The 22,811-nt window shown below is 41.7% G+C and overlaps 1 protein-coding gene across 2 annotated transcripts; it reads right to left on the bottom strand.

The window, feature by feature from the left end:
* Positions 1-1,374: 1,374 nt before the first annotated feature.
* On the bottom strand, positions 1,375-22,087 carry MCOLN2 (mucolipin TRP cation channel 2). 2 transcript variants are annotated; one of them, XM_053984949.1, is made up of 14 exons: positions 21,981-22,087; positions 18,509-18,668; positions 16,680-16,853; positions 13,042-13,186; positions 12,425-12,512; positions 12,198-12,294; positions 11,655-11,754; positions 10,031-10,146; positions 8,741-8,890; positions 7,323-7,424; positions 7,069-7,191; positions 4,382-4,588; positions 3,130-3,245; positions 1,375-1,864 (listed from the first exon to the last, which is right to left on the bottom strand). In XM_053984949.1, the coding sequence occupies exons 1-14, from the start codon at positions 22,028-22,030 to the stop codon at positions 1,828-1,830; spliced, it is 1,665 nt and encodes a 554-aa protein (XP_053840924.1). In that variant the 5' UTR covers positions 22,031-22,087; the 3' UTR covers positions 1,375-1,827. The 2 variants fall into 2 exon arrangements, with proteins under 2 accessions (XP_053840924.1, XP_053840926.1); XM_053984951.1 differs by lacking the exon at positions 21,981-22,087 and adding an exon at positions 21,732-21,768.
* Between the last annotated feature and the right edge of the window lie 724 nt (positions 22,088-22,811).

The following is a 22,811-nucleotide window of genomic DNA, read 5'->3' as shown; positions in this document are numbered from 1 at the left end:
CAGAGCACATACAAAAAGACTAACATTGCCCCAAACAAGTTCTGCAAATAAACACCAGGAGAAAAGTGGACTCTTCTGTCAGTAGAAGACAGTAATGTTCTGTTGTAGATCACACAGTTACAGAAAAGACAATTGCAGAAAATCTTTGCTAAGAGCACAGTGTCTTGGTTAATGGTAGCAATTTCAGTTACAGACACAAGCTAGAGATTAGGCCACAGCAACACATTGCACAGACTGGGATGGGAAGAAAATTCACTGTCCCAAATACATTTCATCAATCGAACCATTAAAATGTGCAAAACCTGGATGCATCAAAATCCTGACACCAAAAAAATCTGTTCTAGACACTTAGCTGCAGCCAAAGCAAGGCAAAATGGCATTCACTTTCAACACCAACAACAAAAGTTTAATTGTTATGAAGGTAAATACTAGGCAGGAGATTAAAATAAACAAAAAAAAAAAAAAAAAGAAAAAACAGAAAACTGACACTTATCTCACTCATATCAGGGCAGCATTTTGAATTGCCTTTGCCATTTGAAACACTAACAAGCCAGAACCTGCAGAGAACACTATTAGTAGTTAAGAACACACAGCAGACCGAGTTCTAGCCAGCACACTGACATCATCTACTAAAGAGCAGCTTTTTAAGAGAGCAAATAGTGCAGAGACAAAAGTGGAACATCTAATATAATAGTACACTCACCCCAGGAACTGTCAGCACTCCTGGAAGTTTCTAGAAATACCTGATTAACATTTATGCACTACTATCCTGGAAGTGCTTTTAAGTTCCCCAAAGTCTTCTGTTCTCATTGAATAACATCTATAAAGAGGCAAGAGGAAAGTACAGTCTTTCTATTTGACCATCCCAAAGACAGCTAGAAAGTCACCTGAAAAAACCAACTGCAAGGCTCAGTTGCTACATATTTTCTTCCAATTAACATGTGCTTGAAATAAAAGTAAAATTCCATGGCACTGTTTTTGCCTGAATTTGTCCTCTGGATTATGACAATACAACAATACAATACTATACCCCCCAAAAAATAATCTTTCCAGGAGCCTTCAGATAATGCTTACCATGAAAGTTTTCAACCCTGTAAAGAAGTATTTAACTATAGCAAAAGGAGTAAGTTTAACTGGGACACAGTATAAATCAATTTTGTGGGTAAAATAGAAAAGACAGCCAAAAAAGAAAAAAGGATAACAAAGTGCTTTTTAGTAAAGCTGTTAAAGAAAAGACTGTGCCCTATAAGTGTTTTGTGTTAAAATGATATACAAGAGGGAAAACAACAATTACTTTTCTGCAGCTTTTTAGTTTTACATAAATTTAATTCAAATAAATGTGCCAAGTAGAAATCACAGGCTGAATGCATCAAGTTACATGACAAACTCCTCCCTTCTTGACTTCTTTTTATTTAATACTTTTAAACACAGGATTATTTCTTAAAAAATTATTTTCATGTAATTCTTTTTCTTATTAACAACAACAGTTGATTCAAGGCCATTTTCCTTCCTCCTCAATGTCATTAGCAAACAGAGTTTCCACAGACAATGCTCAAGGATCAGTCTTCTCTAACATAACAGAACTTGAGGCAAGAATACAGAATTCTTCACAGCTCTTCTCCAGACACAGCTTCTGGGTCTCCTGTTGGTCAGCCAGCTGCTGTCACATGAATAGCTTTTGTTCCCCCAAAACCTTAATTAGCTAAGACAAGTCTGTTTATGAGGCAGATCCAGATGGCAGGTTTCACTGTAATTTGGAGAATTATCCTTCTCCATACCACTATGCTTTCTTTGCATATATCAGTAGTGAATTTCAATGTGCAGTCATCAATTAATAAGTATCAAGTTGTCATCACTCTGTTGTCTGCAAAAAAAAAAAAAAAAAAAATCACAATTCTCCAATCAGCAAGAAACGCAATAGGAAGCATCTACCCATATGAGCTCAGTTTTGATCCTCCTGTTCTCTGCTCTCATTTCCACATACAACTCCAACTCCTGCACTGGACAATGATGCAAAACCTGCTACAGCAGCAAAAGTTCTAGATTTTCACTCCAACCACCAGGCTTGTGCCCTCAGTACTGCACAGCATATTATGGTGTATATTTATTATGCTCAGGCACACAAATCTCTTATTCCACACAGTGACTTGCATGTGAAACCTGAAGCTAGGCCTGTCTGGAATTCTTGTTAACAGTTAGTTTTCATGTGCCCCCAGCAGTCACTGGGATACCTGCCCCTGATCATCTCTCATGTTCCTTTTTTGGCTATAGGGTCCCCTTCTGCCAGGGTACACCAAAAGTATAAAAATGCATTTCACAAAAGCATCAGTATGTAAGTGGACAACTATTCTGCTGGTAAAAGGGGATTTGTTACACCAGTTGTGATTAAGTGTTCACATTTTGGTCCTTCTCCCATAGCCTGGCTTCTTTGCACAGTGCCCACAGCCATTCTGTGCACATGAATGGATTATCCTGGACTGTCCAGGGACAGTGACAAGGTCCCTCCTGTCTCTAACAGGGCTCCAGAGGTGTGTTATGTTGCCTCAGAAACAGAATTCAAAGAATAATCTTTCAGATCAGCAAGTACCAGATGAGACATTTGTCCTTAAAGAGGACCACTGCCACAATGCCTACAAGAAGACATTTACCAGTGTGTTCCCAATATTCTGGCATTATTCTGGTACCAATATTCTGATATTCAAACAGTTTGCCTCAGACACGGCATCGTTTTGGGATTAAGCACCAACCTCTGGCTGAATCACCCTCTCACTTTCTGCTACTACTCCAAGCTTAGTAGCAAAGCTTTTTAGAAACAGACAACTTGAAGCAAATGTTTGTTTTGCTCTAGAACCCTTGGTAGTTTCATGCTGTACTTCACAGTCCTCTCATCAGCTTCTGCATAGCAATTTTCATAAGAGTATAACAGTTAAAACGTGTTTAAGCTCAGAACTGCTGCCTTTGCATCATTAGCTGACTAAAGATCTAACATGAAGTAAAAGAGGAACAACAACATCCAAATGTTAACAGGCTGAATTCTGGATACTCCAGCATTCATGAAGCAGCATTTTGCAGTGAGAAGCTAACTGTTGTACATCTCAGGAAAACACTCACTAAAAACACCCTACTGACCTCCTGCAGCAGCAGATGAATGGAAAAGAAGTTCTGTCTTTTCTGTAGCCAGCACTGCTATTGTCTTTTAGAAATTCATGTAAGTCTGTTGCTGGAAAACCACTTTGTTGGTATTTCTGAAAGAAAAAGCATTTCATTTGCAACACACGAGAAGTTATTGGGCATGAAACATTCTAAAATTTCCTCTAGAGTGTGACAGTTAAACCAGATTATTTGGTTCAGTAATTCAATATTGCTGTAGGAAGAAAAGAACCCATTTCCATCCTAGAAACACTACATAGCTTGCTTTGTTCCACCAACAATGTACGTCACAGAAAATTCACACTGTTCACAGATTCTCTTATGTTTTTTTGTTGCCCTCAAGGCTAAGCAAGTGATCTCAGGCCATAATGGTATTGATTCTCCCTTGTTCAGAGTGAGCTGCTGTAGTCACTGCAAGTGCCCTGGGCTCCTTTTCCCTAAAACCTCTAATTCTGGATTTGAAGGGTTCCGGTGTGTATATTCAATATTGCCATGCTGAAGAAATGCTATGGAAAAAAACAAGTTCAGCATACTGAAACAGCTCCCAATTGATCTGTGTAAAATGCTCTGAAGGCAGAGTCAGTAAAATACCATTTTGCAGATCAGACCATCCAGTAAAGTAAGAAGCACAGACAATTAAGTTATGTTTTGAGGTGCTTCAAAAGTGAAGCTCTTGCTTGGTCTGGAAGTTGCAGTTCATGTCAGACCAGCTTTATTTTGCTGGTCTGTATCTGACACCAAGACAAGAAAGAGATGAGACCTGAAGGGTGTGATCCACATTGCCTTCCCACTGGTCACTGAGGCTACCAGGAACACAAAGGGCAGAGAGCACTTGAGGTCAAGAACAGAAGGCAATTACTGAAAACTCAGGTTCGCTTGCAGACAGTCCATACTGGAAATGGATGGCACAGTTTTAACTTGAATGAGAAGTAGTGCACCTCTCAGAAGACATTTCCTTTTAACCACACATTTCTAAGCAGCACATTAAGGAGGCCTGGACACATAAATGATTTCAGAGTTATCTGCTTGAACCTTTCCAAACTCCTGCCAAAGACATATCTCTGAGATGTCAGCAAACCCAGCCACCCTTCCAATTTTGCCACAGACTAAATGAAAATATTTTAATAATCTCATCACACATCAGAAGCAATAGTAGATGGTATGGTGTTGAGCAATTAACCAGAATGAATGCAAAACTGAATAGAAGTGTAACAGAAAACAAACGCTTTACCTTTATGGTGTCATAGGAGTCAGTAATGAGTGCAATAAAAAGGCTGAGGATCATGTATATAAACAGACTAATGAAGGAGTACAGATATAATCGGCTGAACATCCACACCAGGGAACTCTTCTGTTGGATTTGAGCAAATGTTGCAAACATATCATCACCATTGACCAAAGAAAAAAGACATTCAGCCACTGTGTTCAGATCTTCAAACTAGAAAATGAGTACAAATTATTAGCAGAATGTGAAGATCAATCAAGACTCAAAGATTGAGTTTTACTCAAAGCAGACAAAAAAGCCAACTCAGGCAATTAAATATTACCAGACTTTCCTGTACATTCAGGCCAAAATATACATCAGTAATACAAACATGTAGAACTATCATCTTGACTAAGCATGATGTGTTGAGATCAGACATAAGAATATTTATTATCAAGAAATTAAACTTGTGATGTTCAACAGGCAGAACAGTCAATAACTGACCACCACAGAAAGCTACTGAATTATAAGCAATTGTAGACCTGCAGAAAAGTATCATTCCATTTCCCAAAGCACAGCTGAAGTGATTTCACAGAATCTATGCAGTAAATTAGTGGTAGTATGCTGGAAGCACAATCCAAATTCTCTGGCTTCCCCACTCTGCAGCATTACTGCAGTATGGGTAATAAATCAATACTGTGTTAAGGGGCTCGAGTCAGCACATAGCCTTCAGAACTCAAATGGTCTAAACTGAATTAACAATCTGTCACTCAGAAAGCCCTCTATGAGCTGTAAGTACAAGCTATAGCTTTATTATGAAGCTACTGGAGCACACCCTGTACAAAAACCATGGTTTAATTTCAAGGATAGTCTCTGAAACACCAAACTCCATTTCCCCAAACTGGAATGCGTCCTGAGGCTAAAACCTTTTTTATCTACTAGGTAAGCCCACTTCCCATTTTGCTCTGCCCTTCCAAATAACTGGATTTCTTAACTATAATTTATTGGACAATATTAATTAATATCCACATTAAAATATTGTGCATTATCAATGAACTAACACAATTGTGGCCCCATAATGAAAACAAGATATTAAGAGGTATATGCCTGTAAGGTGAACATATTAGTGCACAGGAACAGCAGATCTGGTTTACTTCTATGGCTTATTTTATTATTATTTTTTGAATTGAATTTTAAAGCCATTGTGAAACTCAGCAGTACATTATCCAAGAAGAAAGGAGGCATGGCACAGGTAATTTTTGAGCAACTCAAGTTTTGATGCACCAACACAAAGACAGACCTGCTAAGGGACTGCTCACCTGGAAGCACCTGCACTGACATAGCACAAAATTCAGGACACCCACTCCCTCTCTCTGACTATAGTAGAGGGTGTATTTCTGTATTTTTGAGCATAAGGAGCTCTCCCGTGTTTGTTCCCCTCTGGGAGGACTCCTCCCATCTCTTCCCAGCATGGCTCGGTGGCTGGAGAGCCCTGGGCAGCCAGCCCTGGGCTGGCCTGCCTTGCACAGTGCCACATTGCCTTCCTGTGGGACACTGGGGAACTGGCAGAAACAGGAATCCTCCACAGCTCCAGCTGCTTTCCTTGACATTGATACATGATATTTAGGCAAGAGGTAACATTTTCATAGATAAGCATGTTGTTGACTGTCCTTCCTTTGGGTCAGATAACGTACTTGTTGCAGGGAAGTTACAACAGTAATTATGCTGTGCCTTATAATGTTATAAACAACTGAGCCTCTAATGTGGCAAAAGATCTCACTGCATCCAGCATCCCCCAGAGAAATGGATTGTCATCAGCTGGGAACGTGCAGACTGAATACCTGCATTGCTCAAAGGAGAGAATTACAGTGAGTTAGAGCAATGCAAGCTCTGGGGGCAGAGGAAGCTGAATCAAGCTCTGCAGCATGTCTCTGTTACAGACACACTGTGTGCACCCAGAGATGAGGAATGAGAACTCAGACATTTGTTAGTCATTAAAGGACATTTAGAATTTGCCATGACAGGAGTCTGCCTCTGTTCAAACTGTCACATAGAGCCAAGAGGAAAAGCAAACAAGCTTTAGGGTTGTTTTGGCTTGTGTTCTAGAATATACAAAGCGCCTAGAATTACTCCTGCACCCAGGTTTCAGACAAGACATACCAGGCACACACTTTGATACTAACCTTAAGAAAACAAACAAACAAACCCACAACACACCCCCACACAGGAAGCAACAAACAAGACAGGCATTCATCCATCCCTTTATGAGTCACAATTTAGGAGCTGAAGTTACATGGCACGGAAAAGACGTGGAAAAACAAGGCCAGAGCCAAAGAAATTAAAAAAAAAAAAATGTACAGGGAACTATTTAGTGCCTCTTTAACCCAGCTGAAGTGAGATTGCCAGAAGAGGGCAGAAGAGGCAGACCAATGCACGTGGCCTGGGCAAACCATCCCCTCAGCACAAACAGCCTGGTGCTGGAGATCACTGTGCTGACTTCGAGCACACAGTAAAAGCAAGAATAGTTGTTTTGTTAAAAGAAGCAGGTAGAAGGAGGTACAGATGGAATGAGAAACACTCCCATGTTCACATTACAGCTTTTAAACAGACATTTTCATTTAAGACACATTTCTGTTGGTTTGGTTAGGAGCTATACACACACACACAGATATTCCCATCATTACACCACAAAAGGAGAGATATTGCTGATGTACCTTCTCATGATAAGGTCCCAGGACAATCCAACCACAGAAAGTATAGCCAAGATAGATCATCCCAGCACAACAACAAAACCTTAGCACTTTCGGCAGTGATGCCTGCATAGTTAAGATGAGCACCTACAAGTCAAAGTGCAGCAAAGAAGAAGGGGGGAAAAGCAAAAAAATTAGAGAGAGATCTGGAAAAAAAGTGACATGCATATGTATATATAGATATGCTTTAACTGTTAGACATTTGATTCTCTCCTTACATTGTAGGTTTGAAAATATCCCAGGTATCGGATGACTCCAACCCAGACAAACAAAGTTGATGTTCCAAGTAAAATGCTGCAGACATCATAACTTGTGAGGTTCTGAGGGATCCAAACAGAGCAGGTGGTCAAGTTACAAAGCAGTAGATATGTCAGCTTGACAGCTATTCAAGTTCCAGCAGTTCAAACAAACAAAGCAGGGCAGTCTAATACTGAAAGCCTGTTGCTACATCACAAAAATCAGATCAATGTGAACTGCAGTTATTTACTGAGATCATTCAAACACAACAGTGCTGCAAATGGAAGTACACCTATGCTGATATTCTTGAAATTTTTCATGAAGTGCAAAGTCTGGGAGAAAAAAAGCCCTTTGTTTGGCTGCAACACAGTTTCAAAATTAGATTGAATAATTCAAAATTTTTGTTTAAAAAGAAGGTTACTAATTGCTATTAGGCAAAGAAGCTCTTGTTCACTATTTAAAAAACATGAGCTATCATTTACATGAAAAGTGACCCTTGGGACTACAGGCCTTTCTGTGCATTTACATCTCTGAACAGGTTCTCTGCCAGCAGTTCAGAACCTGAGCATTGTTTTTACTACAACAGAATCTACTTGCACTTTACTTTAGAAGGCTAGAACTGGTTACAGTAAGCACAAGAGAGCCATCTAGCTCAAGTTTTCCTACCCTCAATCCCCACTTCAACCTACAGCCAGTGATTCCCAAGTGCTTCCTCTGAAGGCCACTCTGGGATCTGCCCTTTGAGCCTCAGTACAGGTGAAGCAGGAGCAGCACACTACCTACTCTGTTTTTCCCAGAATACAAAGTTTTGTGAACACATGAACTGTTGACACACAGCTATTGAAGATAAAATAGAATAAAGAAAAAAAAGAAAAAACAACCCCAAAAGCCTCCTGAAGGGCTGCCAGCTGGACAAAGCACATTGATTTCAGCAGGCCCAGGCAGGGAGGTCAGGGATGAGCAGGTCACACTGTCTGTACCTATGCTTGCCAGGAAAGCAAGCTGTGACAGCCATGTCACACAAGCCATCAAGACCCCTGTTTCATTCAAGGGGATGACTTGTGGTTTCCCAGTCCTGTACGTGCTACTTCTTACAGAAAGAACCACTCAAATTGTTGGGTCTTTCTGTTAGGAACTGTCTACCTACAGATGCCAATACCAGGGATTAGGGGTCTTAGTATTCTGGAAATAAGATGTTTAAATAGCTTTCATGGTCTTACTGAAAGACTTTGGGGAAGAGTGACTGAAAGTAGTTATTAGATAAACGAGGAAATGGACTAAAATAAGCAAACAGATGGCTATTGACTATTATAGCTCACTTCCCCCTGTCCCCAAATTAAAGCACATTACACATGGTTGTAGCAAGATTAGTATTTCAGCTGAAGTATGAAATTCTTACCTTGGCTTTTATTTCCATTTTTAGGATTGACCCAATGATTGTCATCACGTCACTGATAATTACCAGGACATACCACCCATTCAGGAACTCCAGGCGATCAGCGTAACAGACACGGCGCTTGTATTTCTCCAAGAAGAAATTCACAAACCTCTATTGACAAGCATTTAGATGTTTAGTTACAGGTCCCCTGGGATGAAAAACGTGGCAATGTCCAAGTTTCACACAACCCCTTCTCCTATAGTATTCACTGGAATAGTAGTTTAAAGCTAATTCTCAATAGCAACAGAAATAAATAGGAAAAAAATTAAGATGGATTTAGGCCAGGGAAAATGAACTTTCCACAAAACACTTGGTTTCATAACCTAACTATAGCCTGTTATTCCCTTTACCATAGGTTCTATCCACCTATAACAGAGCAAGGCCACCCAACTAAAGAAGTGAAAAAGAACTTAAATGCAGCTACAGGGCAAGAGCTCTCATTTCCAATAGAGCAAACAATATCACCTCTATGCCCAGCACAGCCCATCTGCTTTCACTTGCTCTTTTTGCTCAGGAACAAATGTGAAGTGCCTATTCCTGAGAGCAGTTTGACAGTGCCTCTGTTGAATCATGTACTCTTGACTCTTGGTCTTGTTTCCAAGCTACAGAAAAGATATATTGAGCTAGATAAACAAGTATTTGTGTTTTCATAGCCTACCTACCCTGGACTCTTCTTCTAAGTCTCATGAGCCACATGCTTACAAAAAAAAAAAAAAAAAAAAAAAAAAAAAAAAAAAAAAAAAAAAAACCAACAACAACAACCCAGCCAGAATTAGACTATGTGCTGTGCTTTACATTTTCTCTGGTTAGAGCTGGCTTTGAGGGATGTTCATTAAGGCATTAATTTATGACTAGACCTCTATGGAAATTCTACTCTGAAGCCAGGGAAGAAAGATTTGTGATTTGGAGGTGCAGGACACCTGCTTGCAGCACAAAGACTCAGAAGTAATTTTGTCTAAAATCCTGGGTGAGGGGGGGCAGCAGCAGAAGTCTCCTTTTGCCCATTGAGAGATACAACAAAATATTTCAAATTACAGCAGTACCCAAACAGAAATAAAATCCATTCACATTTAGCAATTGTCCACCAAGATACCTACATATCCTTTCTAGATTACAGTAAGAGGGACATCTTGCAACAGATTTCTCACTTTAACACTCCACGTTTCAAAAGGTACCCCTTCACGAGACCAGCAGCAAAGACAGCAGAGACCAAAGATCTTGAGCACTTAAGGTCGTGAGCACTGTGCTTACCTTTTGTAGTCTCCAGGCAAGAACAATGGACCGTGTGCAGAGGATGAGAGAAGCCAAGCAACTTAATATGACAAATCCATCAAAAACTAGAATATACTGAGTGTTTTTCTGGAGAACTGTAAAGAGCCAAGGAAATAAAGTAAGGTCAGTCTTTCCACATCTCTTTTAATGCAAGTTATGTGACATTTTGTAACAATTCATGCTCAAATACTCTCACCCCATAAGCAGATGGGTTACAAGCTGTATTCTTCCTGCAAGCATATCTTGAACACAGCTCAGCAGAGAATGATATCAAGGCAGTCATGGAGACTGGGCCACAAGAATGAAAAATATGTTCAAGTTCTTCAAAATAAACCCAAAAATGTGTACGTTAATACAGGTATCCTCCTTTTCACCTGTCCATCTGTGCTTCCACAGTGTTACAACTACATGAGGCAAAAGAAATGCAGATTTGGTCTGTATCAACACCATTAAATGTAAAAAAAATTCCCATCTTAGTCTGCAATAAGAAACTTGTTGGACTTTCTTTTCATGTTTTCTTTTCATCCACAAATTTAAAAGCCATCATGTGAATGCAAATTAGGTGTCTTCCTTTGCTTCCTCACATTAATAGTCCCTATCTTTTCCATAGCATACATTTTTAACTAAATGAAAGAGGCCAACACTCATTTTTAATTGTTGCAATAGCCCTTCAGCTCACCTTTATTACTGAATTATGCATGCTCCCTCAGCTGGTAATTAGACACAAAATAAACTACTCAGGAACAGGTAGTTGAAAGACAACCACAAGAAATTACTGGACAGAGATGCAAGCCAAGGTACTCTGAGGTTATTAAGAATATTTGATAAATTACCACTTTAATGTCGGTACAACACGGCATTACCAGAGAAAACCTGGCTTTGCTGAGGCAAAAGGCAGGCCACTCGACATATTTATTAATCAAGATATATATAGCACACCAAAAAATATTGTTCCATTACAGTCCTTTACAGCAAGTCAGCACATGGGAGAAGCAGTTGCATAGTCTGTTACAGCCACTGTTTCTTTAAGGGCCCTTTAGTGCATGTTCCTGAGCTGTCAGACCAAGCCTTAACACTAAAAATACATGGCAGATGCCAGCCTTTGTTCATACACATCATTTTATCTACCAGCAGTGGCAAAAAAAAAAAAAAAAAAAAAAAAGCAGCCAACACAAAAAACCAAATTTTCAGAAATAGTATCCTTCAATCGGTTAGAAGAAAACAAAATTGAAAGCTGTAGGAGGCTTCAGTTGGAAATTTATCCAGTGTTAGTGGATTAAATTGAGTTATCTCAGAGCAGCACAGCAATTAAACATCTATGGAAGAAACATTCCTCCTCCTTGCTCACTTGAGGTGGAGCTCACTGCTAACACACACCGGTATGCGGAGATGATCACGTCATCTCACATCACCCTCACAAAAGCAATTATTTCCCAGCTCTTGATTAGCAAGAGGCAATGAATTGCATTAGGCAAGTTGCATTGTTTTACAGGCAGGGGGATGGACAGGCTGGAAATGCCTTGCTGGACAGACTGCTACAGACCAGGGAAAGCAAAGGGAGACCATAACTGCTGTTCTGCAGACACACATGCACCATACTTACCCGAGTTAAATATGTGCCAGTCTTTGCATTCCTGAATGTCAGTGTCACTATCAAGATAGACCTTGATTTTTCCACTGTGAGCTCTATTATTGAAAGTTATCTGAAAATACAGAGCTACATCAGAAACAGGAGTAGCAAGATCGCATTCCAGAAAAAATAAATCCTGCTAAGTGCCTTGGACACAACATGTATTAATATTGTCGATCAGATAGGTTTTAAGAAAGTTGTCACCATAAATGATGATGTAAAGGACATGTATTGCCTTATGAGCAGTATTCCAAGAGGCCAAACTTCACACTTAGTCTTTAGATGAAGAACAACTCCTTATCCCTTTCTCAGGTTACAAAGTTACCAACTGGAATATGTTACAAAGCAACACTGTCCCACGGCAACACCATTTCAGCAGCCTTTGGGAAGGAGGGGTAAGGGCCAGGACATGCCCAACTGTGCTTCTCCTGCAGGCCAGATACGAGGATCACACCTACACCTTAACCTAAGCTCTCATAGACAGGGCTGGAAGTGCCACAGCTCATTTTCACTTACAGTATTTTGAAATGCATAGCAGTCAGGTAATTCACGGGCATGGATTGTCTGAAGAGCAATGCCTTTCAGCTTGAAGGAGATTTCAACCTGTATAAGCCTGGATATTTGAAAAAGTGTACAAATATATTTAAATATCACAGAAATATACACAAACTGCACAAATCAGAATCCACCATATTAATATGAAAGGACAAGTTGGAATAATTTTTAAAAACCCATCATTTTACCTGTAAAATTCAAGATTGAAAAAAGAAGAATTCAGCTTCAGTTCTGCCTTCTTACCAGTTAGTTCCTTTGGCTTTAGAAGGATACATTCTGAAAGACAAGAGGAAAATATGTTATCATAAAAACTTCACGTCAAAAGTACCATTAAACTGAGATGATCAGTGTGTATAGCAAGTCCTAATCAGGCAAAACATTAATTTTGAGCAAACCTATTCAGAGGCCCAGCTAGTGGGGTCAGAAGCAGGTGTGTGTACCAACTCATGAGCAGCTAGCAGCCAGGGCTCAGCTCTGAGAGGCACTAAGGGCACCCACCCATGGAAGGCACAGACTGACCAGCATCCAGAATTCCCTATTTGAACCTCCTGCACAGAGGGGGAAGAGATGTGTTTAAAAGAACAACAAAACACCACCTCACCATCAACTACAAAGATTTGTAGGTGGTTGAAGAGAACCTCTTATAATCACAGCTGTCTTTTCTAGACAGGTGCTAAAAACCAAGAGGGAAATAGGCAAGAAGCATGGTAATGTTCCTGTCATTGCCACACAAAAAGCTATCTAGCTTTAGAACTAGAATTCAAGTACTCCACAGCAAGACATTTTAAGTACAACAGTACTGTACCTGTTTCAATAGAAACATCTATGTTCAGTGTATCATTGGAAGGAAGCATTGTGCCTCTCTTGTACTGTTGTTTACAGATTTTTAAGCCTGATTCTTCATGTTCATAACCAAGTGTCCCCAGAGATATGTTCTTTAAGTGCCTGTACTAGTTTAAAAACAGAAACAGAAGTAGAAGTTAGAGAAAACAATTTTTTTTGCATTAGATAGGAAACTGAAACTTCAAAGTTATATGTATCAATACAGGTTTTTAAATTAAAAAAAAAAAAAAATCTTTACTTTTACATAAAAGTTTCCCAGTCAATTTACAGACAAGAGGGCTGCTGGCCACTAATTAGTAGTGATCAGCATCCTGGTGACACAGTGACCAGCCCTGTGCCTTCTGGGCTGCCTGCAGATGATCACCCACGAGTCAGAGAGCTGTTCATTAGAAGCCTGGCACAGACTTCAGGGCAGCATTGCTGCTAACCACACACCCCCAGGGATATCTTCACCTCCTGAAAGTGACAGTTTTCACACCACCTGAAACTCCATCGTTGTACACGTGATCCAAGTCACGGTTCTTATCAAATCCACACCAAGATCAAGCCCAAAGCAGCTCCCCGTGTGACTACAGAAGAGGGAAGCCATGCATTCACTGTAAAACCAGCAACCAGGGAACACACAGAGCTCGAGCAGCCTCCAAAAGTAACTTAACCTGCCCACTTTACACAAGCACAGAAGCAGCTGAAAACATGCCTGTGAGAAGGCACTTTCCTTTGCCACTTACTCCAAAATACAGCACAAGTCACCTTCTTCATTTGCAAGATACATTTGAAAACAAGGACTAAAAGTGGGAGCAAATAAAGCTGTGCCAAACCAAGCATTGTCCAAACATTGTCCCTGAGCAACACTGAGAACTACATCCCAGCCCAGTCCCCTCCAGACTTGCTTTCCAGCCTTGGTGTCCACTGGAAGCAAGAAACACCCTCTGATCCCTGGAGTCACACCTTCCATTCCTGCACAAGTGAGGCAAGCCCCCAGGGCACAGCCCTTCTGGTGGCCCTTGCCTGCCCAACAGCGATCAGTGCACTAAGCATGAAGGACAGGAGATCAATGACTAACCATGAAGGCAGCTGCCTGCCAGCTCAGTTTCCCAAGAGCTGACACTGTCCAAGAGAAGCCAGACAGACCCACGGCCTTTTGGGGAAGAAGGCATGAACACATAGCAATTCCTTAGTTTTTGTCATTACCTGATCTAGCAAAAGAGCTCAGGGCAGCATACAGCAGTGGTCTGCTCTCAAGAAAGCATTTAGCTTTCTTGGAGGCCTGAAGTAAATAAACATGGAAAATCAGGCAAGGTTTCCTAAATACTTAAAAATTTGTTCAACTGGCTTTGATAAAGATTAGTCTGTTTTCCTGTTTAGCCTGGATTTCTTTATTATGCATCATTCATTGTCATCCCATTTCCCCCTTCCTAGGGGCATTGTGGCCCCTAGCCCATCTTGTGAGGTACAACATCCCACCAGTCAGTAACAACCACACACTGCATGTCCAGAACTGGAGCTGCACCAGAAACTAACACACTTCTATGCAAAGCCCTGCCTTGCAGTGCCACTTCGAGTACACAGTTCTGCCAGCCCAGGAGTAAAGCATGGCCTCACCCTGCTCAGAGCAAGCCACATCTGACTAAGGCAGGTCAAGTGAGTGGAAACAGCACTTAGTCACAGCTCCTCATCCCACCGAGGACATCTCCAGATCACTGCATGCAGCAGCTGCTGCCCCAGCCACGTGTGCTCCCAGGCTCTGCCCTCCTGACAGCTCAGCACGAGGTGCTGGGCTACCCATGTGCCACTTGCAAACAGCACTATGAAACAACAAAAGTAAAATTCCTGTTTATAAATCTCCAAACAGCCTCAGAGCTGGCAGCAGAATATCCTGGTCTCACAGCCTCTGCCACAGGGCAGAGCACAAGAGTAACAACCTCACGCAGCTGCTTCATAATAGCAACCTCAGCTTGAACCCAGCAGAGAAGTGAGGGAAACCTGTGTACTCTTCCAAGTGTAAATGTATGTTTGGGCTTTTGTGTTGGTGGTCTGTTTGGGATTTTTTTCCCCCAAAGTGCTAAAATATTCCCAGTAGCATATTACACAGAGGCTAAAATTTGGTTTTTACAACTCCAGCTTTGCTGTGCACAATTACTATTTTCTGTAATGTCATATCCTTCTGCTTCACCCACCCAACCATTTCAAAAACCCAAGAACACAACCAGAACACCAAATCCTGTGTCTTCTAGTTGCCCATCTCAAAATTAAAAAAAAAAAAAAAAGCTTTGCTTTTAGCTTAGGAGTCATCTAGATTGGCTCTTCCCACAAGGCACTCTCTAAAGTCAGACAAAAAAAAAGGCAGTAGTAGTCAATGTTCACCTGAAAGCATGCTTTTTGAATTCTTACATGTAATATAAAAGTCTCAGGAATGCCACAAGACACTAAAGAACTCAGATTTCACAATTTAAATCTCCTTAAATGATATGAGTACATTTATACCACACAAACATTTTATGAAGAGACCTTTTTCTGATGCCTGGCTCATTCTTGAGGATATAAAGCTATTATTTCTCTACTGTCTTGTATCTGGAATTCACCTCAGCCTTAGTGCCTACAAAAGAAGGAAAGTGAAACAAAGCAAGCAAGGAAGGGAAAAAAAAAAAAAAAAAAAAAAGAAAGCATGGTTTATTGCAGAAACAGTGGTAATATGGAGAGTTCAAAGAAAGACTGAGAAAACTACTTCACCATTCATTTCAAATGCCAGGAATGAGAGTCTTAGGTCCAGCACATTTGATCTGCTGGTGGCTCTGCTGTAGCTTACAGGAGAGGCCAGGAGAGCAGCAAGCCCCCAGGAGTGGGTGAGTGACAGAGGTTTGGCCCTTCACAGCCCTGCAGCTCTCAGATGCTGCTGGGCACAGCTGCAGTGGCAACACTGCTTTAATCCAGGTGCCAGAGCTCATGTGCCAAGGCCAGTGGAAATGGAAGGTGGTTTGAAGCCACTTTTTATTCATCCAGGGTTAGTAATTTCTGGGTTTATCATCATCCCCAACACAAGAGACATTTCATATTCCAGAGTCTTTCATCTCATGACTTCCAAATGTATTACTGTTAAATACAAAAACATTTACAGAATTTTCATTCACTTTTCTCTGACAATTGTAAAGGGGTTCTTCTTTAAAATATCATCCCTAACCAGGGTGAATGCCTCTATGCTCCTAAGTACCATATTCCCCTTTTTGAGGCCTCAAGCCCTCACTACAAAGCTGCAATTCAGGAGAGCTGTTAAGGACATGCTTTTTAAAAGCAGCATAGGTATATTGAGGCCCATAGGCCTTCAAAGTAAGACCTAAACCAAGGTTCCAGTTCATGCAAGATGACCAATTTTCAAATTTTCTGGATTTTGGTATTAAGAACTACCTGAGCAAAATTCTGATTTGAATTCATCTCCAAGAGACAAAAACTCAGCTACAACACAAACTTGAAGACACTCCATTTACACTGATTAAGTGAAATACCAAAATTAAATCCAAGAATGGAAACAGAAAATCAGAAACTTAGCAGTTTATAGCTGTAGCTTCAGCTTTAACACAGTTATAAACACACACTCACGCCTACCTGATTAATAACATAAAAAATGCTATCGTAAGCATCCTGTTGTGTATATATACTGCAGCTGTAGTCATCTTCATCAGTTCCAGAATAGCCTTTCAGGAACAGGTGTTTAAAAGCAACAGTGTTTTCCTCCTTGAATGAGACCACCAGCTGGTTACTCAAACCAAAAAAAACGAGCTGACAAGAGACAAAAAAGAAATTGATCTGAATTTTGAACAGTGTTCAAGCAGCAGCATTTTGGAAACAGCTTTAAATTACAATAAATACAAACCAGACAGATGCCTGTTGCTGTAACTTTGGCAGGAGCAGAGAACCCATTAACCAATGGCATAAGAGTCCCAAAGCCAAGGTTCTCACATGCAGGGGAAGTGAAAACAGAATCTAACTGCAGCAACTGAGCAGACAGCTACATCACTTGCAGCTTTTACATATCATGGACCAACAACTCCAACTGGGATTTGCAAAAACTTCCTTGGAGGATGCAATTGGCAGACAGGCTAACTTAACAGCACACCCTGCTACCTCTGAAATGTTCTGCTTTGCCATGGACAAATTCCTGCACCTTTCCTACTTCTGGCATGGCACAGGATTAGAGCAATAAAAAGCCTCACCTGCCTGACCCAGGTGCTGCTTGAGGAGGCTATAACAAGCAGGAACAGCAAACAGCAGAGTTCCTACTGAAAACTTGTGTTCCCCCTGCCATTTGGATGGTCCCATTTCCACCACCACCACCACCAAGGAAAACATAAACAGAGCCTAGAAACTGCTTGGTTTTCCACAAGAGCTTCTTCATAGGCACAGTAGCAGGAGGATATCCCCAAGCCATGGCCATGTGCCTGACATCTGAGCAAAACCAAGGGGTGACAAGAAAAGTCTCAAGCAGCAGTCCAGAAAATCTTGTGGCCTTTGAAGACCAAGCAGCAGAGCACCCCTTCTGCTCACAAAGGACAGGGGGAGACTGGGGCAGCAGACAGAAAAATTTCATGTGCAGTGATACCCCCAGAAATGGAAGTCAGTAGGCAGACAAGTGGCAGTACTGAACCCTTACAGAGACATGTGAAGTTGTGCTTTGTGTCATCATTCACATGCAAAATCTATGGTCCTGTCTTTGAAGGAAGAGGAACAACCCAGCACGTATATTTAGCTGTTCTTGCAAACTGTCAGATGTCTGTCTTGCACTTCAAAGGTTCAGAAAATGTAATTTCTACCTGTGTGTGTGTCCCATTTTGCTTCCCTCCACATGCAGTCACTGTTAGAGGACTGTAAAATAACCAACTGCACTGTGATACCGGTGCAGTTTACAAACACCCTTTTCTTTGCCTCCACGTAGTATCTCAAACAGTACACGGCTTTTCAAATGCATTATTTGATGACAGAAGAAAGAGGCACATCCAATTCCTGCAGCCCAGCCACCCCATCTTTATCAGACACCACTGCATCTTCACAGTGAACTTTAATTTTCTGATTAGATACCAGGAAATATCACTTTTGAAATAGTCTGGTGAAACTGTAATCTAAGAATGTACCAAAAGGCAGTACTGTGACAACAAGCCTGAAAACAGTGCTGAATTTAGTGGGAAGAGTAATTTGTTTTAAAGTATGTCAAAAATGGCAAAATGTCTGGTCAAACACCGCTCTAAAAATCTCCAGGAGGCTTTTATAATTTATGTTATTCTTCCCCCTTGAAACACCTTTGACAGTATTTTTCCTTTATGGACTGAAGTGGGAGGTTCCAGCCAGTAAGAAGTACCCAGGGATGGTAAAGGCCCAGCAGCACAGACCTGCTTCACTTGCACATCACTGCTACTGTAAGAGTAAAACCAGAGGATTACCTGTGTCGTAACCATAAGTATCTTCAAAATCTGCAGAGCCAATTTCCATGGTATCTGACGTCTTGCTCTGTATTTTTCACATGGGTTCATGAAGTAAAACTTCAAATCCTCTTTCAAAGCAGTCTCTTTTAGATCTAAATCTGACTGAGTCATCATATTTCTGCTTCAGAAAACATATTAATTAGAAAACAACCGAATATTTTTGGCAGACAATTTCCTCATTGCAGTATCACCTCAGATCACCACATGACGTAAATGGTCCAAAATAGTTTTTGGGTTATCTTATGGAAATGCAAAAATATTTTCCTGTGATCACATCATTAAAATCATTCAAACACATCTGATCATTAAAACACACCATTTAGACAAATAATTAATAGGCATTAAATAAGGGGGTCTGTAATAGAAAGAAATGTAGACTTGCTATTACTCTCTTAAAAATCCATTTGAAACAAAGAGGCACAACTGTTAACATATTTGTCTGAATAATCCAAATTCTAGCAGAAGAAAAAGGTGTCTTAAAGATTAAACCAGAGCAGGTTTTGCACACACTTCTGTTACGAATGTGCAGCTTCAAGGGCTAAATTCATAGGCATTTTTTATTTAAATACTTGGGCATGTAAAAAACAGAGGACAGTTGTGTTTTAAATCACCTTAAGGTTCTCCTCTTCAGCTGAATGGGACATTGAAAAAACTTTCCCCATCTCCCAGTCATTTTAACCCCAGACTATGTTCAGTGTATCATTGGAAGGAAGCGTTGTGTCTCTCTTGTGCTGTTTTCCAATGTCATAAATTTTCAGAACTTTCCCACTTCACACACAGATCAGAACACACGTGTAATTTTTTTTTCTCTTTACATGTTAAGAGTATCATATCTGACACCAGATACCACTCATTTACCACGGAGAATGTTGTTCCCAATATTCTGAATTTTATAAAGGATAACATTTTGTCTGAGGCTCAAAACCAAAAGCATCGATTCCAAGTTTTCAGATACTTGAAATACTTTTTCATTTTTACTTTTTGTGTCCTCACCTGTTTGAAGTGCACAGATATTTAAGCTCAAACTGTTTGATTTGCTAGAACCAGCTGTCCAACAAGAAGAGAAATTTCAGTTAAAGAAGGACAGTAAGCCAACACTGTGGTGTTTCCTCAGAAGAGGAAGTGAAAACAACAAAAATTCTATTTTAATATTAAAAGCTCAAAAGTAATCTTTCCTACACAGCCTTAAATCAATCTTTCATAAAGATGATGAGAGGCAGAATGATTTTGGTTTTTGAAGCAGGAAAAACGTGGGAAGTTTCCAAGAAAGAGAAACTGTGGGCAGCATCCCTATTTAAACTTATAATAAAAGCATACTGGACTAGCTTCAGTAACATCTAAGATACACAAACTTTCAAAGATGCAAACACACCTGACAGAAGAGCTGTGATAATTACAGCTGTGAGCATTGATTAAGCAAACAGGTACATACATGCCTCAGTCCTGCACTGGCACCCAAAGACACCACTGCCCCTGTACCAGCCTCTCTCCAACAGGCAGAGGATGTGTGTGGGTACACAGTGAACAGGAGCTAACCCAGAGTGAAAGTGAGAGGACGAGGTGGGAAAGAAAGAGGAACCAGAACAGGGTTAAGCCAAATCTGGTCACATTTTAGAGCATGAAGGTATGACCTAAGAACCACTCCAAGACTTCAGCAAAATGCTTCCCCTAAGCTTCTAGTAAAAGCATATCAGAAGTGACAAATCTTTAAAAATAAAAAACAACCAAACAAAACCAGGCCAAAACTCCCACAAATCAAACAGCAAACATTATAATAAACTTTTTTTTTTAATATTCAAATACATACCATGAAAAACATAATGGTTTACTCCAAAGATGTGCATCAAGACCTTACAGCTATTCCAAAGACTTGATATTGATCAATAACAGCACTTTCCCCTTTACACAACTGTCATTTGTGACTAGAGATTATTTTCCTTGGTCTTTAGCCCCCTCTATTAATTAACTGTAGAAATTATGAGCAGGAAATTTGTCAAAGAAAGCAGCACTTTTTTTTGCTTAAGAGAGAGATCGAAGATTCGAGCCTGTATCGCTGTTGGACTGTGTCTTCCAATTAAAAAAACAGGAATTCTCTGGTGCAGTATTTAAGAAAGAATTCCTTTTTAAACAGGTGAAACGGGTAACAGAGCAACAGGTGAAATAAATGAACTGGTTTTGAATTAATTAATTTCTAGGATAGAAATTACATCCAAATAGACCACATCAAAACAGCAGAACTAGAAGTTTAAAAGCTCCAAGAGATTACTAGTGACTTACCATATTTCAAACAAACCATCTAATTCTACCACATGGTCATTAGCCAAATAATCTAAACCTAATTGAAACAAAGTACCCAGCTCAAGACAGAGCAATGAAGCAATTAAATTCGGCCACACTTGTGTAATTAACACCACTCAATGGGTTTCCATAGTCCGTTTTGGGAAGCACTGACACAATTAAATTTTTTGTTAATGAAGACTAACTGTATCATGCATGCTTAGGTGCACATCCATGTGTCATGTGTCTCATATATCATAACTGTTACTCACTCAGTTCTAACAGCTGCTGTAACCAACACTTCATTGCTGTAGCTGGTTAGGACAGTCTTGTTCAGCTGTTTTGTAGCAAGGCATTTTAGAGCTCAACATTCCACTCAAGAAAGAGGTTTCAACTGTAAGGACTACAATATACAGCTACCTACTCATGAAATACACTTGTAGTAGTTAGCTCTTCATCCAGCAGAAAAAGCACCATTGAATCGAGTGGCTAAAGTGCGCTTAGTAAGTGAGCACAGTCACTTTCTTTAATGAGTAACTCACTAGTGCAGCGTCCATCAGAGCTCCGTATCAGCAACATTTATCTACTTGAGCTCTGTATCTTGGACAGGTATTAACGAGAGCCCCGGGGTCCTAAGGGGGCAAGAGAAGGAGAAAAAAACCGAAAAAAAGGCCATCATTGAGTTCCGATCTACACGTCAGCCTGGGCAACCCAGCTTCACCTTCCCGATCTCTACTAAGCTCAGCACCCTGCCAGAGGACGGCACCGCTTCACTGTCAGAAGCGGAGGGGAAAGCCCTCCCGGCAGGGCTCACACGGTGGCCAGCCGCTCGGCTGCCGCGGGAGGAGCGGCCGCAGCCGGGCGCACTCGGAGCGCTCCGCTGCCGGCGGCGGGCGGCACCTACCTTGTGCGGCAGCCCGAGACACCAGCGTGCCGCGGCACCTGCGCGACCCCTGCTCGCCGCGGCGGCGGCAGCGCCCTCCCGAGCGGCTCCCCCGTGCCCCCGGTGCTACCGCGGCCCCGGCCGGCGGGATGGCCCGGCCCGAGCCCCGCGCCCGCAGCCGCCGGCGAAGGAGCGCCCTGACCCCGCTGCCCGCCGGGCGGGCTGACCCGAGGGCTCGGCACCGCGCCCACCCCGGCCCGCTTCCCTCACCCGCTGGCGGCGGCCCGCCCGCCGGGGAGGGACTTGAGGGGGATCTCCATGGGCCGCGGGGTTCGGCCGCCGCCCGGACGGGGCAGGACTCCGGCGGAGCAGCCCCGGCCCCGCAGCCTGCCCCGCCGCCTTTATGCGCCTGGCGGAGGAGGGCGCCCGCCGCCCACGTGCCCTGCAGCTCCCGCTGCCCCGAGCGGGCTCTGCCTGCGAGAGTAAGGCTCGCTGCTCCCAGGCACACGGCGTGACTCTTGGGGATGTCCCGGGCGGGGCTGGTGTGGCTCTTGGGGATGTCCTGTGCAGGGCTGAGGGTTGGACTGAATCATCCTGGTGGGTCCCCTCCAACTCGGCATAATCTCTGATTCTGACATAACAGTAGTTGCCTTCCTGCCAACTAGTAGTTGTAGACATGGCAATAACATGCAGGGAAGACTGCAGGTGAGATTAGCTACTACAGAGTTTGGTTTTCTTGCGGGTCAAGCGGTATTTAGTTCCTCAGAGGATGTGGTTTAATGCAGTTACTCCAAACTAGGGCATTCAAAAGAGAATGTAGACTCATAAGAGGCACCATTGCAGCAAGTGAGCTCTTTACCTGCCCACACAGTGGGCATGGGCAGCGCAGGATTCTTACATAATGCTCTCAGATGATGCTGTATTTGGCTGTGGTCACGCTGTAAGGGAGAAGAAGGAACAAAAGTCCAGATAAACATCCATATGCAGTTTCTCAACATTAGCTAAAAGGGTGTTGTGTCAGCTTGTCCATGAAAGTTTTCTCAAGGCTTCCTCTGGCAGTAGTTACTGCTTGAGGCAGGAAGATGCTCCTCACAGGTGCAG

The sequence above is a fragment of the Vidua macroura genome, chromosome 9, assembly GCF_024509145.1.
Source record: "Vidua macroura isolate BioBank_ID:100142 chromosome 9, ASM2450914v1, whole genome shotgun sequence".
Taxonomy (NCBI): Eukaryota; Metazoa; Chordata; class Aves; order Passeriformes; family Viduidae; genus Vidua; species Vidua macroura.
The sequence above is the reverse complement of the archived record's forward strand: the minus strand, read 5'-3'. Positions and strand labels throughout refer to the sequence as shown.

Bases quoted from the DNA above. Each gene is read 5' to 3' on its own strand.
- MCOLN2 (XM_053984949.1), bottom strand. From the start codon at position 22,030: ATGGAGATCCCCCTCAAGTCCCTCCCCGGCGGGCGGGCCGCCGCCAGC. The intron at 12,513-13,041 runs GTACAGTACTGT...CTTGTCTTTCAG, and splicing joins AGATGTTTCTATTGAAACAG to AATGTATCCTTCTAAAGCCA. The intron at 11,755-12,197 runs GTAAGTGAAAAT...CTGTATTTTCAG, and splicing joins GCTATGCATTTCAAAATACT to ATAACTTTCAATAATAGAGC.